Source organism: Ahaetulla prasina, chromosome 2 (genome assembly GCF_028640845.1).
Source record: "Ahaetulla prasina isolate Xishuangbanna chromosome 2, ASM2864084v1, whole genome shotgun sequence".
Classification (NCBI taxonomy): Eukaryota; Metazoa; Chordata; class Lepidosauria; order Squamata; family Colubridae; genus Ahaetulla; species Ahaetulla prasina.
In genome coordinates, this window is record NC_080540.1 from 14,376,418 (window position 1) to 14,394,751 (window position 18,334).

Here is an 18,334-nt window from a genome sequence, read left to right on the forward strand (position 1 = left end):
GTTGGGTCTTTGCCACGCATGCGGCATGTGAGAGGACCGTATGTGCATGTGTGAGGTGCGGGGCACGTGCAGGGGCTGCGTGCGTATGCCCGGGGTGGGCCCCATGCACAGGGCCGGGCATGCATTGCATTTTGGAGGTTGAGGCATGTGTGTGCAGGGGGGCTTGGACTAGACCTCCAAGGTCCTTTTGCAGCTCTATTTTGATTGATTGATAGCCAACCACATGGTTACTAGGTGCGTTGTGCAAGTTCAAAAAGTGAAGTGGGTTGGTCAGTGCTTCGTTTAATAGGGATAGATTAATTGGGCTGTGCATAGTAGGCTTTGCATTATTGGCGAGTGTAGCATAGGATTGCACAGGTCGGCGTCCTCCAGTGCTTTCAATAGGGCCGGGATAGCTCAGGCAGTAGAGAAGCCTGTTATTAGAACACAGAGCCTGCAATTACTGCAGGTTCGAGCCCGGCCCAAGGTTGACTCAGCCTTCCACCCTTTATAAGGTAGGTAAAATGAGGACCCAGATTGTTGGGGGGGCAATAAGTTGACTTTGTAAAAAAAATATACAAATAGAATGAGACTATTGCCTTACACATTGTAAGCCGCCCTGAGTCTTCGGAGAAGGGCGGGGTATAAATGTAAACAAAAAATAAATAAATAAAGATGTAGGAGACGACCAGGCTGAGCCTGAGGGAGGGGTCAAACGCCTCATCAGTCTTGAATCTTGTGAATCTCTTCGTGCCCACAAGAGATCTAATTCCAGCTCACCTTGAATTCCACTGACTTTTACCTACCACTAATTTGCTTTGATTGTTAGTAGTTCAGATTCTTGTAGGAGCTCATGCTCACAATAAACCTTTACATGCATTTGAATTGCTTGGATTGCCTGATTTTCCCGGCTCTTAACAACAGGAGTCCTTGATTTACAACCACAGTTGAACCTGGAATTTTGGCCATAAGTTGTGGCCATTGTTAAGTAGGCCACCGTGTGACCTGACTTAATTTTATGACCATTTTTATTGAGTCACCATGGTCATTAAGCCATTCACATGGTGTTAAGCGAACCAGGTGGTCATGAAGGGAATGCAGCACATCCAATGTTGGTTTTTCTGCTGGAAAATGGCAAAAACGATTGCAAATTGCAGTCATGTGTTTGCGGGATGCCACAGCCGGTTATAAATGCAAACCAGTTGTGAAGTGCACAAAATGTGATGATGTAACTGTGTGTGTATGTGGGGGGAGGCACAGACATAACCGGTAGTAAGTAGATTTTTTAAATCTGGTGTAACTTTTCTCAAAGGTGCTTTTCCAAAAGGCAATTGGAGTTTCTACGGTTTTTTCCCTTGAAAACATTTCGCTTCTCATCCAAGAAGCTGCTTCAGTTCTTGGATGAGAAGCAAAACGTTTTTAAGGGGAAAAAAACAGTCCAGCTGCCTTTTGGGACAACCATGACCGGGGTGATTGAGAATCTAACAGAATAACAGAGTTGGAAGGGACCTTGGAGGTCTTCTAGTCCAACCCCCTGCTCAGGCAGGAAACCCTATACCCAGGAAACCCTATACCCATACGTCACTTGATGCTGTGAGTTTGACTGCCCCAGGGGTGAAATGCTCCCGGTTCGGACCGGATTGCCCGATCTGGTAGCGATGGTGGCGGGTGGTTCGGAGAACCAATAGCAAAAATCCCTGCCCCCCCCCTCTGCCCCGTGTTCATCAGAGGTTGGGTTTTTTTTTTTACTTTTAAAAGCATTTTTTCTTCAGCCAAAGAAGGCTTTTTTAAAAGTAAAAAAAAAAAAGCCTCTGATGATCGCTTGGCTCAGCTGTGATCGTCAGAATCCTTTAAAGTCATTTTTTCTACAACCTCTTCAGCCGAAGAGGTTGTAGAAAAAATGCTTTTAAAGCGTTCTGGCAATCAGGCAACTCAGCTGGGATCGCCAGAGGAGCCCTTTAAAAGCTTTTTTCCCTCCGGCAATCCCAGCTGATCATCACAGGCTTTTAAAAGCATTTTTTTTACAACTTCTTAAGCCGAAGAGATTGTAGAAAAAATGCTTTTAAAAGTAAAAAAAAAAAAAGTTGGCCACACCCACCCAGTCACATTACCGCCCCCCCCACCAAGCCACGCCCATAGAACTGGTAGTTACAAATTTTACATTTCATCCCTGCCCTGCCCTATACTATTTCATAGTTATCCAACATTTTCTTAAAAACTTCCAGTGTTGGAGCATTCACAACTTCTGAAGGCAAGTCGTTCCACTGATTAATTGCTCTAACTGTCAGGAAATTTCTCCTTAGTTCTAGGTTGCTTCTCTCTTTGATCCAGATGTCTCCACAGACATCCGTTGCAACTTTGAATTGGTCGTAAGTCAAGGACTAACCGGACACGGAACTTGCTGGGGGAACTGAAGCCTAATAAATGTCATAGGTACTAGGCTGGGAAAGACTCTGATGAATTAGCCAGTAAGTAAATGTTTATTCCCCTGGCATCAAAATGGGGAACTTAGTCCAATAAAAAGGAAAAAAAGCAGCAACCACTGGGCTCCTAGGAGACAAAAGGAACAAAGCTTTGCTTTGGGAAAAGAGAGAGGAAAAAAAAGACAACATTAGAGACATTATTTATTTTTAAAATGTGCAATTGTTGCCTTTACCTCCCTCCTCCAGCCCTGTGCTGGAACAGGTAGTCTTTAGCTTAATGACCACGACCGAATCCAACATTTCTGTGGCTAAGCGAGACATTTGTTAAGTGATTTTAGCCCCATTTTTACCACCTTCCTTGCCACCGTTGTTAAGTGAATCACTGCAGTTAAGACAGTTAACATGGTTGTTAAGTCAGTCCGCCTTCCCCCTTGGCTTTGCTTGTCGGATGTTCGCAAAAGGAGATCGCAACCGTCGTAACTATGGGTCAGTGGCCAAGCATGTGAATTTTGATCACGTGACCATGGGGATGCTGCAACGGTCGTTAAGTGTGAAAGACGATCATAAGACACTTTTTTTCAGTGCCATTGTAACTTCTTACGGTCATTAAATGAACAGTTGTAAGTTGAAGACTACCTGAATAGTTTGTGTGTGTGTCTATGTGTGTGAGAGGGAGGGAGGGAGGGAGGGAGGGAGAGAGAGAGAGGGACTATATGATTCTCCTTTCTTCTATTCTTGGGGATGGTTAAGGAAGGTCTGCCACTGTTTTCTTTGGAGCAGGCCCAGTTGGAAGGTCTTCCTTCTCTTTCATTTTTTCATACATCAGAATTCTGCAGAAAAACAACAACAACAGGAATTCACAGAAGGTACTCTTCATTTTCCCTGAGTCTCTTCCTCTTTATTACAAAATGAATAATAGGGTATGTGTGTGTTTAAATAACTAGCATCAGAGAATCATTGCTAACCTATTCACCTCAGAGATCAGCAGTGTGAAGCAGCTGCCAAAAAAGCAACTGCCAAAAAAGCCAACACAGTGCTAGGCTGCATAAACAGAGGGATAGAATCAAGATCACACTTGGAATACTGTAACCAGTTTTGGTCGCCACGATGTAAAAAAGATATTGAGACTCTAGAAAGAGTGCAGAGAAGAGCAACAAAGATGATTAGGGGACTGGAGGATAAAACATATGAAGAACGGTTGCAGGAACTGGGTATGTCTAGTTTAATAAAAAGAAGGACTAGGGGAGACATGATAGCAGTGTTCCAATATCTCAGGGGTTGCCACAAAGAAGAGGGAGTCAAACTATTCTCCAAAGCACCTGAGGGTAGAACAAGAAGCAATGGGTGGAAACTAATCAAGGAGAGAAGCAACTTAGAACTAAGGAGAAATTTCCTGACAGTTAGAACAATCAGTGGAACAACTTGCCTGCAGAAGTTGTGAATGCTCCAACACTGGAAGTTTTTAAGAAGATGTTGGATAACCATTTGTCTGAAGTGTAGGTTTCCTGCCTGGGCAGGGGTTGGACTAGAAGACCTCCAAGGTCCCTTCCAACTCTGTTCTTACTATTATCTATCCACAGATCCCTAACTTCTGCAGAGACCTCTTTTTAAACCTGCTCTGCTTTTTGCCAGTTTCAAATGCTAGCCTGGTAGAAATCATGCCAACTTGAGAAATGACTGTTGGGCTGCTGAACTACAACTGCCACTAGTCCTAACCATCGTGATCCACAGTGAGGGATAATAACAGAATAACAGAGTTGGGACATTGGAGATCTTCTACTCCAACCCCCTGCTCAAGCAGGAGATCCTATACCTATCAGATACCTGTACAATTAGCACAGGGGCCCCCCAAGGCTGTGTGCTCTCCCCACTTCTCTTCTCTCTGTATACCAATGACTGCATCTCCAATGATCCATCTGTTAAGCTACTGAAGTTCGCAGATGACACAACAGTGATTGGTCTCATTCAAGACAATGACGAATCCGCATATAGGTCAAATGACTAGCCTTGTGGTGCAACCAAAACAATCTGGAACTGAACACACTCAAAACCGTAGAAATGGTGGTAGACTTTAGGAGAAACCCTTCCATACTTCCACCTCTCACAATACTTGACAACACAGTATCAACAGTAGAAACCTTCAAATTTCTAGGTTCTACCATATCGCAAGATCTAAAATGGACAGCTAACATCAAAAACATCATTAAAAAAGGACAGCAAAGAATGTTCTTTCTGCGCCAACTCAGTAAGCTCAAACTGCCCAAGGAGCTGCTGATTCAGTTCTACAGAGGAATTATTGAGTCTGTCATTTGCACCTCTATAACTGTCTGGTTCGGTTCTGCAACCCAACAAGAAAAACACAGACTTCAGAGGATAATTAGAACTGCAAAAAAAATAATTGCTACCAACCTGCCTTCCATTGAGGACTTGTATACTGCACGAATCAAGAAGAGGCCGTGAAAATATTTACAGATCCCTCGCATCCTGGACATAAACTGTTTCAACTCCTACCCTCAAAACGACGCTATAGAGCACTGCACACCAGAACAACTAGACAAAAGAACAGTTTTTTCCCGAAGGCCATCACTCTGCTAAACAAATAATTCCATCAACACTGTCAGACTGTTTACTGAATCTGCACTACTATTAATCATCTCATAGTTCCCATCACCAATCTCTTTCCACTTATGACTGTATGACTATAACTTGTTGCTGGCAATCCTTATGATTTATATTGATATATTGACCATCAATTGTGTTGTAAATGTTGTACCTTGATGAACGTATCTTTTCTTTTATGTACACTGAGAGCATATGCACCAAGACAAATTCCTTGTGTCTCCAATCACACTTGGCCAATAAAAAATTCTATTCTATTCTATTCTATTCTATGATGGCAAACCTATGGCACGCTTGCCAGAGGTGGCATGCAGCGCCTCTCTGGGGGCACGCGAGCCGTCGTTGCCGCTCATATCTGCCCGCACATGCGCACATGCCTGCCGCTGGCCAGCTGATCTTTGGGTGTCTGCCATGCATGTGTGGGGGCGGAGCACATGGGGGGGCAGGGGCATGTGCAGGGGAGCATGCAGGGGGGTGCATGCGCATTGCATTTTGGGGGTTTGGGCATGCGCGCTTTGGGCACTCGGTCCGGAAAAGGTTAGCCTTCGCTGCCCTATAACATTTTAAACAAATGCCTGTCCAATCTCTTCTTAAAAAATTTCAGTGACGGAACACCTACAACTTCTGAAGGACAGCCATTCCACTGGTTAATTGTTCTCATTATCATGAAATTTCTTAATTCTAGGTTGCTTCTTTCCTTGATGGTTTCCATCCATTGCTGCTTCTCCTGCCTTCAGGTGATTTGGAGAATAGCTTAATTCCCTCTTCTTTGTGGCAGCCCCTCAAATATTAGAACACTGCTATCATGACATGCTTAGACCTTTTTTTCACTAGATTAGACAAACTCATTCTATCCCTCTGTTAACGCAACCTAGGATTGGATTGGCTTCTTTGCAGTGGTGGCATTCAAGTAATTTAACAACCGGTTCTCTGCCCTAATGATTTCTTCCAATAACCAGTTTACCAAACTGCTCAGAAAGTTAACAACTGAAAGTTAACAACTGGTTCTCCCAAAGTGGTGCGCACTGGCTGAATCCCACCGTTGCTTCTTTGGCAGCTGCAGCACACAGCTGGCTCAAATTTAAGTTACTGCTATTGAGCAAGGTTCCACTTATTCTATACCCGTACATTTTGGTTTTTCTTGCCTAAATGTGAAACATTACTTTTCTCATCTTTGAATTTCATTTTCTTAGATAAGGGCCTGGTATTCAAGCCTGTCAAGATCCTTTTGGATCTTGAACCTATATTTTGGGGTGATGGCTATTCCTACTAGCTTGGTATCGTCTGCAAGTTTGATGAGTTTCTCATCTAAATAGTTCATGTCGTGGGCCTAAAACAGAACCTTGGGGTACCCCACTGCTTATTTCCCTCTATGTAGATGTGGTTTCATTAAGGACTACACATTGAGTGTGGTTTATCAGCCAGTTACAAATCCATCTGGTGGTGATGCTGTCTATCCCATTTTCTAACTCAGGGGTCTGCAAACTTGGCTCTTTTAAGACTTGTGGACTTCAACTCTGGGAGTTGAAATCCACAAGTCTTAAAAGATCCAAGTTTGCAGACCTCTGTTCTAACTTAATAAGAAGAAGTTAATAAAATAAGAAGTTAGTAGGTTGTGGTCTACTTTGTCAAATGCCTTACTGAAATCCAAATATACAATGTTCATAGCATTTCTCTGGTCTATTACCTTATGTCATATTATAAACTGCCCCGTGTCACCTTGTCGTAAAATGAGAGGTTAATAAATTTAATAAATAAATACTTACATTTTAAGGATAGCGGATCGCTTTCCCAGCATCATTGAGACAAAGTCACGGTAATTGATGGTTTCACTCATCCCTCCTGTGACTTCAGTGATCATTTTTTTCAATTCTAGGTGGGTTTTGGCTGCACCCAACTTTTCTAACATCCGCTTCAGAGCCATGATATCTTCAAGGAACAGGACGAACAAGAATGAACCACAATAAAAAGGAAGATAAGTGGCATACAAGACACACCTGCTTCTAAGAAAATATAGGATAGGATAAGAAAGGATAGGATAAGATAGGATAGATAGGAGATGATACGATACAATACAATTTATTTGGCCAAGTGTGATTAGACACACAAGGAATTTGTCTCAGGTGCAGAAGCTCTCAGTGTACATACAAAGCAACAGAGTAATAATGATTGTTATTGATAATAATGAACAGTAATATTAACCAGTGACACTAATGAGGGGATAGCCAAGAAGATGAAAAGGATGCTAATCATACTACAGCCAGACAAAATAGGTGAATACACTTAGTTATAAGATGATACTGTGGGGATTAGGTGTTCATCAGAGTGATGGAACGAGAGAAAAAAACTGCTTCTGTGACTAGTTTTTTTGGCACGTAATATCCTATAGCGCAGAGGGGCCGTGGTGGTTCACTGTTGTGGTCCACCAGCAGCCTGTGGACCTGGCAACAGAGTCAGACAGTGAGGAGGCTAGGGAGGACAATGGGCCAGTCCTGAAGTCAGAGGAAGGCCCAGACGAGGGCTCTGCGTTGGAGGCAGAGGTGGGGCCAGGACCATCAGGGAGCGATGCACGGACTCCGGAGCCTTCAGAGGCTGACAGCAGAGAGGCAGAGGAACAGGAGGAGCCTGTTCCTAGTGCACACATGAGAAGAACTGCCAGAAGGCATGAGCAGCTAAAGCAAAAAGGATGACTCGGGAGTAAGGCCAGGAGATGATTGGCCCCTCCCATAAGGCTTAAAAGAGCAGCAACGAGCGGTTGGGTTCTTTGTAGAAAAGCAACGTTGATTCCCGTGCTTCTTGTCAGCGTCTCTTGAACTTTGTGGGGGGTTTGCGAAGAAAAGCCTTTGGCAGGTTGCCAAAGACATCAAAGGTTGGTGATAAGGCCAACGGACTGGTTATTAAGAATTTTGTTTTGGACTAAGCTGAGAATGAATGAATTCTCAGCTGTTTTAATAAAATAAGTTTGTTGAGGACTGAATTGTGTTTAGTAATCACTACTTGGGCCTTGGTCACAACACTCACATGGTGAGACGATGGGCCTGCGCACCACCGAGATCGGTGGCTCGATTCCCGTGAGCGAATAAACTGTGTAGGGACAAGAAAGGAACCTCCCCTGATTAACTACTGGCATTCTGGCATCCAGTAGGTAAAAGATAACACCGCCCGAAAAAAATTCCTTTCACAGAGGCAGCCAGCCACCTTGGTGATCCCTGGCTAACACGTGCCGTATGCTAACCGCCCCCCCAAATAACAACCCTATAGCGGCATCCTGAGGGGAGGAGTTGAAATAGGTTTTTTTTTTTTACATTTATATCCCGCCCTTCTCCGAAGACTCAGGGCAGCTTACATTGTGTAAGGCAATAGTCTCATTCTATTTGTATATTTATATACAAAGTCAACTTATTGCCCCCCCAACAATCTGGGTCCTCATTTTACCTACCTTATAAAGAATGGAAGGCTGAGTCAACCTTGGGCCTGGTGGGACTAGAACCTGCAGTAATTGCAGGCAGCTGTGTTTAATAACAGGCTTCTTAAAGCCTGAGCCACACCGCGGCCAATAAAGGTTATGTCTAGGACCATGGCTTATGTCCATGACTATGGTGGGTCACTTAATGAACACAGCACAAAATGTCATAAAATTGGGTGAGACATGTGATGATCCACTTAACAATCAGCAAGACTTAACAACCGTAATTCTGGGCTTAGTTACCATCATAAGCCGAGGACTATTGGTAAATGTTACAAATTGGTTGAACTAATATGCAAGCTCCACCTAGATCAGGGGTGTCAAACTAAAGGCTCAGATCTGGCCTGCGGGGCTGCCCTGGAAACAGCGAAGGACCGGCTCACAGTACCTCTACCAGTGGAAATGGAGTTCGGAGGATTGCAGGATGCCGTCCCAGCCAAAATCAGAACTCATAAGGGCCATGCGCGCCCCCTGAGCTCTGTTTTCACTGGAAAAGGGTTGCAGGAGGCTGTCCCAGCCGTAAATGGAGCTCGGGAGCCTGTTTTCGCTAGCAGAGTGATCAAGCCAGGGGTGAAATCTACTTACCTTCCTTACTGGCTCAGAAGCTGTGTGCGCGCGTCACATGCACACGGAGACCTTCTGCACATGCACACGGAGACTTTCTGCACATGCACAGAAGGTAAAAAACACATTACTTCCTGGTTAAAACCAGAAAGTAATGGCACCCGAGTGGCGGGTGTCGCTGGTGGTTCGGCGATCGCTACCAGATCGCCGAACCACTGGCCATGATCGCTATGGGATCACGAAATCCTGTCAGAACCGGGAGCATTTCACCCCTGATTCAGGCCACCACAGGCGCCCCCGACACGAGTGACCTCAAGCTGGCCACGCTCAACAGCCCATGGCCCCTACCCCTCCGAGGTCAAACACAACCCTGATGTGGCCCTCAATGAAATCGAGTTTGACACCCCTGACCTAGAGGAATTGAGTCCAAATGGCAGCTTGGTTTCCCAGCACAGCCTGTGTTTTCAAACATTTTCATCCAAATGAGGTCTGAAAAGAATGGCAGATTAAGTCCCAACTCTCACGGATCAATAAAGTGTGATTAGGCCATAACGCAAGAACTGGTTTAGTTAATTTCCGATGTGGGGAACACATTCAAGGGAAGCTGTTTATTCAGCACACTGGAGAATGAAGTTAGTCAAGTTAATGTATATATTTGTTTAGGGATCATAGTTAGACGGCACTGAAAAAAAACCCTTATGATTGGTTTCCACCCTTACGACCATTGTGGTATTCCCCATGGTCATGTGATCAAAATTCAGACACCTGGCAACTGGCCTGCACCTATGATGGTTGTAATGTCCTGCAACCCTCAGACCAGAAAAATCAACTTTTATAATAATAAAAATGTCATAATAACATTGGTTGGTATGGTGGACTTTTGCCTGCTTTTTTCCTTTGTGTATACAGCCTCCCAGAATTGTTGGATATGAGATGGGCAGCAAATAAAATTTCTAAACACACACACACACACACACACACACACACACACACACACACACACACACAGTGAGTGAGAGAGAGTGAGAGAGAGAGAGCTCTACATGAGCAATGCCCCTTACACCTTTCATTTTAGCCCTCAAATAACCCTGTGAAATTAGCTCGAAAATCATCCAATTTCCATGGGTGACAGACAGTGGATTTAAAATCTGGGTCTCCCCAGTCCTAAACCAGCATTTTAATCACTGTACTGCAAATTTATGAACACTTCGTATTTTCACATATTTCCTGACAGTTAGAACAATTAACCAGTGGAACCACTTGCCTCCAGAAGTTTTAAATGCTCCAACACTGTACGTTTTTAAGAAGAGATTGGATAACCATTTGTCTGAAGTGGTGTAGGCAGTGGTGGGATTCAGCCAGTTCGCACCACTTAGGGCGAATCGGTTGTTAACTTTCTGAGCAGTTTGGCAAACTGGTTGTTGGAAGAAATCATTAGAGAACCCTAATTAAATTACTTGAAGCCCACCATTGGGTGTAGGGTTTCCTGAGCAGGGGGTTGGACTAGAAGACCTCCAAGGTCCCTTCCAACTCTGTTATTCTATTCTATTCCCATGGTATTTTTTTTGTAGCCCTTCCCCCCCCACCAGGCCTATCCAATTTCTGCCTTGTTAATCTTAACTTCTGGTTTGTTTGGTTGTCGTTTTTTTTACTGATTTTAATTGTTTGGTTTTTATTTTGTTACATTTGTTACATTTTCTTGCTGACTTTTGTAGTTTAAGCAATTTGGCTTTTGAAAGCAAGATGTTTTGGGGTATTTTTGTTTTGTTTTGCTTTTTCTCTTTAACTGTATGATGCTTGCAGATCGCTTCATGTATATAAATGCAAAATAAATTTCTATAATGTTGCCCCCCCCAAAATGACATGGATACAAACATGGAAGACATGAGGAAAGAAGCTCGACATGGAGGAAGCGTTATTTTACTGTGGTATTTTATTAGTAACAAGAACGATGGATAAAGCAGGATATTTGAGGACTTTATCCTTTTAATTTATTTTTAATAAACTTTATTAGAATTTTGAAAATAAAATAAAAAACTAACAAGAGGTAACACTTAGAATAAAAATAGAGGAAAAAAGAAAAAGAGAATAAAGACAAGGATGCAAAAATCAAGGACTTATAAAGAAACAACTTCTAGGTTTTTTAATAGCAGTTATAAGTATAAATATAAATTAACCTGTTCTTTTAACATTATGGTAGAAATGGATTTGATCCAACCCTATTTCCTGAATTAAGGTTTGGATTAGAATACAGCATTCTAATTCTACACCTCCAGATTTAGTAACATAGCGCCCCATTCAATAAGCAGACCAAAATGCCTATTCATATGTATATTTTTTAATGAGTTTAGAAATTTTAAAAACACATATGTTTGACTATACATAGGAGGAGGATGGTGGGGAAAGTAGAAGAAGGATGAGAAGGATAGAAAGGATTAAGGAAGGGAGTGGCGACCGAGCAGGCCCGATTGAGCATGGTAATTTGAGTATAGGATCGATTGTTGGATAAGTGATTGTACTGTACACTGATCAAATTGTGGGAATTATTATGGAAAATAAAAAACTTTTTAATAAAAAAAAAATAAGCAGACCAAAATGCCTATTCATATGTATATTTTTTAATGAGTTTAGAAATTTTAAAAACACATATGTTTGACTATACTTTAAATATTTAAAAACTGAAGGTGTAAGGGCTGTTTTTACAAAACAGCAGATTGATGAAGAAATAATATCAAATGGGAATGGCAAAGATTGACCAGTTCATTTGTAGATTTTCTAAATCTACATTTTTATGGACGAGGTGACAATTTCATTTTTAAAATGGTGATTAATTTTAAATATCTTGGCTGAGAATTGGAGGAGTTGTTGGGGAGTGTAGGAGAGAAAACAATCTTAGCATGTTTCTGTGTGGCTATTTATGGTCTGTATTGTTCACAGAAAGACATTTCTATATCGATTAGTGTGAATCTTATCTGTGGGTAACACTTACCTATATCACCTTGTGCATTGAGATCGAATTCCATGTACTTCTCTGCAAAAGAAAGCAGTCAAGAGCACATTATAAGTCTATCCAATCCATCATAAATTCCAATTTTGAGGAATAGGGATAACAGATGTAAGAAACCAGGAGCCAGGATAGAATTCAAAAGCATTGTGAGTTTGTTCCATGTTACCTATATACAAGAATCTGATCTACTAATGGTCAGTGCAAAATAGCACCAGATAAGAGTCAACTGACTTCATGGGTGTGGACTTAGGTCACTTTCAGGGGCATAAGGATTCCAGACTGATGATGCGTTTGACACACAGGCACCCTTGGGCATAGCCTGTTCATCTTCTACATGGGGAGTGCCCCAAAGATGCTTTTCTAAAAGGCAACTGGACTTTTTTGGGGGTTTTTTTTTGTTTGAAAAGGTTTCGCTTCTCATCCAGGAAGCTTCTTCAGTTCTAACTGAATGGTGGGGAATGGAAGCATTATATTCTTTAAAATTTTTTAAAAATTTTTTAAAATATAAATAATACAAACATAGTACAGATACATTTAAATACAAAAAAAGAAAGGAAAAAGGAAAAGGAAATAAAATACTTATTACAGTACATCCCCACCTCCCGGAGATCACTTTCCCCCCTTATATTTCTTCGTCTAGACTAAAAGATATACAACATATTCCAATTGTGCCTTTATCCCCTCTAAAACAACATACCGTATATACTCGAATATAAGCCGATCCGAGTATAAGCCGAGGTCCCCAATTTTACCCCAAAAACTGGGGTAAACTGGGGACTCAGTATGCCGAGGTGGAAATGAGGCACCACCGGTTGGGGAAACCCTCCTCCCTCAGCTGAGAAGGCTGGCGGCTCCCCGCCCGCCCTCTCACTGCACCGCAGGGCTTCCCCGTCCGGTAAAATGTGAAAAAGAAAACAAACTCGAGTATAAGCCGTATATACTCGAGTAAAAGCCGAGGGGCTTAAAAAAAAAACAAACTCGAGTATAAGCCGTATAGACCCGAGTATAAGCCGAGGGGACGTTTTTCAGCACAAAAAACGTGCTGAAAAACTTGGCTTATACTCGAGTATATACGGTATATCCTTGAGTAGGTTTGTTCCCTTTGCTTTCCATCAACGCTGATTTTATAACCCCCCCCCAATTTCATTATAATTGTTTGCTTTGATCATCCCTTTTTAAAATTTAATTTCTGTTGTTAATTTATCATTTGTTGCCAAACTCCAGAAGGATTTATATTCTTTGCAGTCATCTGATTGTTAATTCTCTCAGAGTCATTGAGGCCACTTGGAGGTTTATCTGTATCCTCAGGGACCCCTGAGTCAGAGTGTGTAAATGAATGTGGAGCAGTGATGAAATCCAAATTTTTTTACTACTGGTTCTGTGGGTGTGGCTTGGTGGGCGTGGCTTGGTGGGCGTGGCAGGGGAAGGATACTGCAAAAATCTCCATTCCCTCCCCACTCCTGGGGGACGGATATTGTAAAATCTCCATTCCCACCCCACTGGCATTTGCCAGTTCTCCAAACTATTCAAAATTTCCACTACCGATTCTCCGAACTACTCAAAATTTCCGCTACCGGTTCTCCAGAATCTGTCAGAACCTCCTGGATTTCACCCCTGGTGTGGAGCTTTCTTGGGACTGCTGAAAGGACTACATTGTAGAGAGGAGATAGTTGGTGTCGTACCCCGCCCTTCCCCTCTGTTAAAAGAGGATGTTTCAATTTTAACATAGATGGCCTCTTATAATAATAATAATATCAGAGTTGGGAGGGACCATTTAGATATGAGCCATTTAGATATGAGCCAGCTGCCAAAAAAGCCAACACAGGAGGTCTTCTAGTCCAACCCCCTGCCCAGGCAGGAAACCCTACACCATTTCAGACAAATGGCTAGCCAATATTTTCTTAAAAATTTCCAGTGTTGGAGCATTTACAACTTCTGCAGGCAAGTCATTCCACTGATTAATTGTTCTAACTGTCAGGAAATTTCTCCTTAGTTCTAGGTTGCTTCTCTCCTTGATTAGTTTCCACCCATTGCTTCTTGTTCTACCCTCAGGTGCTTTGGAGAACAGCCCGACTCCCTCTTCTTTGTGGCAACCCCTGAGATATTGGAACGCTGCTATCATGTCTCCCCTAGTCCTTCTTTTCATTAAACTAGACATACCCAGTTCCTGCAACCGTTCTTCATATGTTTTAGCCTCCAGTCCCCTAATCATCTTTGTTGCTCTTCTCTGCACTCTTTCTAGAGTCTCAACATCCATTTTACATCGTGGCGATCAAAACTGAATGCAATATTCCAAGTGTGGCCTTACCAAGGCATTATAAAGTGGTATTAACACTTCACGTGATCTTGATTCTATCCCTCTGTTTATGCAGCCCAGAACTGTGTTGGCTTTTTTGGCAGCTGCTGCACACTGCTGGCTCATATCTAAATGGTTGTCCACTAGGACTCCAAGATCTCTCTCACAGTTACTACTATTGAGCAAGGTACCACATATCTGGTACCTGTGCGCCCAATGTTCAAGTCTGTCAAGATCTTTCTGTATCTTGAGCCTATCTTCTGGAGTGTTGGCTATTCCTGCCAGCTTGGTGTCATCTGCAAATTTGATGAGTTCCCCATCTATCCCCTTGTCCAAGTCATTGATGAAGATGTTGAAGAGTACTAGGCCTAAAACAGAGCCTTGGGGTACTCCATTGCATACTTCCCTCCATGTAGATGTAGTTCTTGGACCCCTTTTTCTGACCCTCTCATCAATTGAAGAAATTTGGAGTAGATCTGTTCTACTCTGCCAAACTGCAATATCCCATTCCACCTTTTCCATTACTTCAGCTCCATCATCACCAATGTCACTCACTTTTAAATAGCTCTAGTTTTTCAGCAAGGTCTTCATCTGTGCTGTATTTGGGGCTCTCCAAGAATTCCTGTAGAAGGCCCGGGAGAAAAAAAAAAAGAGAGTTTAAGTGTGGGGTACAAGACAACAGAAAGCAAAGAGGCAGTTTGAGGGTGAGAATAGCATTCAATATGTCCTAATGGGAAAATGGTGGCCCATCTTAAGACCCATCCAGTATTTGAGCAGCTGCCAGAAAGATGAGGGGGGTCAACTTATTTTCCAGAGCACCGGAGGGCAGGACAAAAAATGATGGATGGAAACTAATCAAGGAGAGAAGCAATCTGGAATTAAAGAGAAACTTCTGAACAATGAGGACAATTAACTACTGGAACAATTTGCCTTCAGAAACTGTGGGTGTTCCATCACAAGATGATGGAGCACCCACATCTTGTGATGGAGATGAGACTGGACAGTCACTTGTCTGAAATGGTGTAGGGCCGGTCTCCAGCTTGAGCAGGAAGTTGGAGTAGGAGACCTCCAAGGTTTCTTCCAGCTCTATTCCGATTGATTGAACCTGTTAAAACCATGAAGACCTAATTCCATTCACACTTAATTGGGAGTGATTTTGATTGAACTCTGATACAGTATTTCTCAACCTTGGCAGCTTTAAGCTGGATGGACTTCAACACCCAGAATTCCCCAGCCAGCATGACTCCCAGAATTCTGGGAATTGATATCCACAAAGCTGAAAGCTGCCAGGATTGAGAAATGTTGCTTTAGTAGATGCAAAGATACGGCGGATTGGGTATGTTTCTTAGGCAAGGCCACCCTCTTTGCATTCTGAATGAAGTGGAATAAATACTAAGTTAAAGTTGTAATATGGTGATTTAAATGTGTTTTTCTGCTCCAAAATGGTATGGATTCCTTTTACTTATCTCGGATTAAGGCTGAATGATGCCTTCCCCCCACCATCAAAGTTTCTGTTAGATCCATTAGCCTTTCATATGAAGAGGAAGGGATCAGCTTCCAGATTTTCAAAGGGATCGGGTGTATATATTTTGACTTTTGAAATTTCTTTGAATATTAGTAGCTCAGGTTGACAGTTACGTTGTTGGTTTCAGTTCTGAGCTTGGCAATTTTTTTTAAATTTGAATTTATATCCCGCCCTTCTCCGAAGACTCAGGGCGGCTTACATTGTGTAAGGCAATAGTCTCATCCATTTGTATATTATATACAAAGTCAACTTGTATTGCCCCCCCAACGATCTGGGTCCTCATTTTACCTACCTTATAAAGGATGGAAGGCTGAGTCAACCTTGGGCCTGGTGGGACTTGAACCTGCAGTAATTGTAATTGCAGGCAGCTGTGTTAATAACAGACTGCATTAGCCTGTTGAGCCATAAGTTGTTTGGTTGCCACAAGTTGGTTGCAAACAACGCAAAGCGCACTGAAGACATCTCCTTGAATGGGGACGAAACGTTTGCAACCAAATCGCTAAGCTCGGAGCTCAAAACCACAATGTATTTTGACTTTTATTATTAAGCAGAACAGGAGTAATTTTGACTACCAACCTGTAGGGGTTTAGCCAGTGGTGGGATTCAAATAATTTAATCACTGGTTCTCTGCCCTAATGACCGGCTGGGTGGGCGTGGCCATGATGGGCGTGGCCAGGGGGTGTGACAGGCAGTACTCGGCCTACCTGCAGCCTCCTGGGAGCAAAAACGGGCCGTGGGGGGGGCCCATACCCACACACCCCGCACCCTGTTTTGGGCCTAGTAGGCCTCCCTGCACTTACTTGGGTGCATGGGGACTCCAGGAAGGAGCGAGACAGGAAGGGCCAGGGCCAGCTAGTAATTTAACAATTGGTTCGCCCGAACCGGTTGAATCCCACCACTGGGTTTAGCTAAGAAAGCTATTATTTGATTCATTTGAAAATACGGGGAGTGCTTAGTTCTCATTCCATTCAGTTATTTTTCTTGATTTAATTGCAGCAAGATATAGCGGAACGACTTTGGGGTTAAGTCTTAAATTTGATCCCGATTCCCATAAGAACCTCGATCCTTTGGGATTACAGTAATTTAAGATCGGCAGATAAAAGACTTTTTGGGGAGAACCTAGGCAGGAAAAAGATATTAATATTTAACTCAACCGGTCATTAAAAATTCTTTTAAAGTTTCGAGAGGCTTCAGGAAGAATTTAGATTGCCTAAAAATGGCCAGTCACAATATATCCAATTAAAACATTGTTGATATTCCAATGCAGTCGGCTGCATTGCCAGCTGCTGAAATCGCTGGCTGTGTTACAAAAGGTCTTGGTGGTATCGAAATGTATAGGGAGGGTCATTTGGGGCAGAAGGGGGGAGTCTAGGACAAGTCATCGTGGCCAACTTGCCATGGCCAACTCACCCAAGGGCAACAGTTAATCTCACATCGAAGAAATAGTGGAATAAAATCACTAAAGAAAGTATGCAAAAGGAAGGATACAATGAAATGCGAATGGCAAACATTAAAGTTGTTGAGTTATTTTAAATAATTAAATTGAATTGTTGAACTGTCTCGCAGTATGTTGTCCCACGGTGAGTTGGCTGCAGTGAGTTGTCCCATTTCGGGGATAGGGAGTTCGAACAAGTAAAGATGGACAGTGTGATCATGTAATGAAAGCCTTGAGGCTTGAATAACCTGGTCACAGCTGCCATCTTAAATTTTTAACCCCTTTGAATATAAAATTGCATTATTATATACCTTATGATGTATCTTGTTCTATTTTAACATTAATCTCTCTTCTGCCTGCCTGCCTGCCTGCCCGCCCGCCTCTCTCTCTCTCTCTCTCTCTCTCTCCCTCTCTCCCTACCTACCAACCTATATATCCATGCATCCATCCATCCACCTGTGTACCCACCCACTTATCCATCCATCCATCCATCCATCCCCCCCTCTCTCTCCCTACCCATCCATCCATCAATCTATCCACCCTCCCACCCATCTATCTATATATCCATGCATCCACTCATCCATCCATCCACCCACCCACCCACCCGCTTACCTATCCATCTATCTATACATCCATCCATCCATTCCCCAGCTACCTATCTGTCTATCTATATATCCATGCATCCATGCATCCACCTACCCACCCACCTATCTATCCTTCCATCCATCCATCCACCCCCACCTACTTATCTGTCTATTTTCATATCCATCCATCCATCCATCCATCCATCTACCCACCCACCCACCCACCTACCTATCCATCCATCTATCTATCTATACATCCATGCATCCACCCACCCACCCACCCACCTATCTGTCCATCCATCCATCCATCCACCGCCACCTACCTATCTGTCTATCTATACATCCATGCATCCACCCACCCACCCACTCACCTATCTGTGTATCCACCTGTCCATCCATCCATCCATCCATCCATCCATCCATCCATCCATCCATC

At 43.0% G+C, this 18,334-nt stretch overlaps 1 protein-coding gene across 1 annotated transcript in view; it reads right to left on the reverse strand.

Moving 5' to 3' along the window:
* Positions 1 to 2,590: 2,590 nt before the first annotated feature.
* AIF1 (allograft inflammatory factor 1) overlaps positions 2,591 to 18,334 on the reverse strand; it is a 28,359-nt gene continuing 12,615 nt past the window's right edge. Inside the window, exons 3-6 of the mRNA XM_058173121.1 lie at positions 14,910 to 14,976; positions 12,041 to 12,082; positions 6,788 to 6,950; positions 2,591 to 3,232 (exon numbers count right to left, since the gene is read on the reverse strand). Of these exons, the coding sequence (XP_058029104.1) occupies positions 3,148 to 3,232; positions 6,788 to 6,950; positions 12,041 to 12,082; positions 14,910 to 14,976 (357 nt within the window). The 3' untranslated portion in view covers positions 2,591 to 3,147. The remainder of the gene's footprint in view (positions 3,233 to 6,787; positions 6,951 to 12,040; positions 12,083 to 14,909; positions 14,977 to 18,334) is intronic.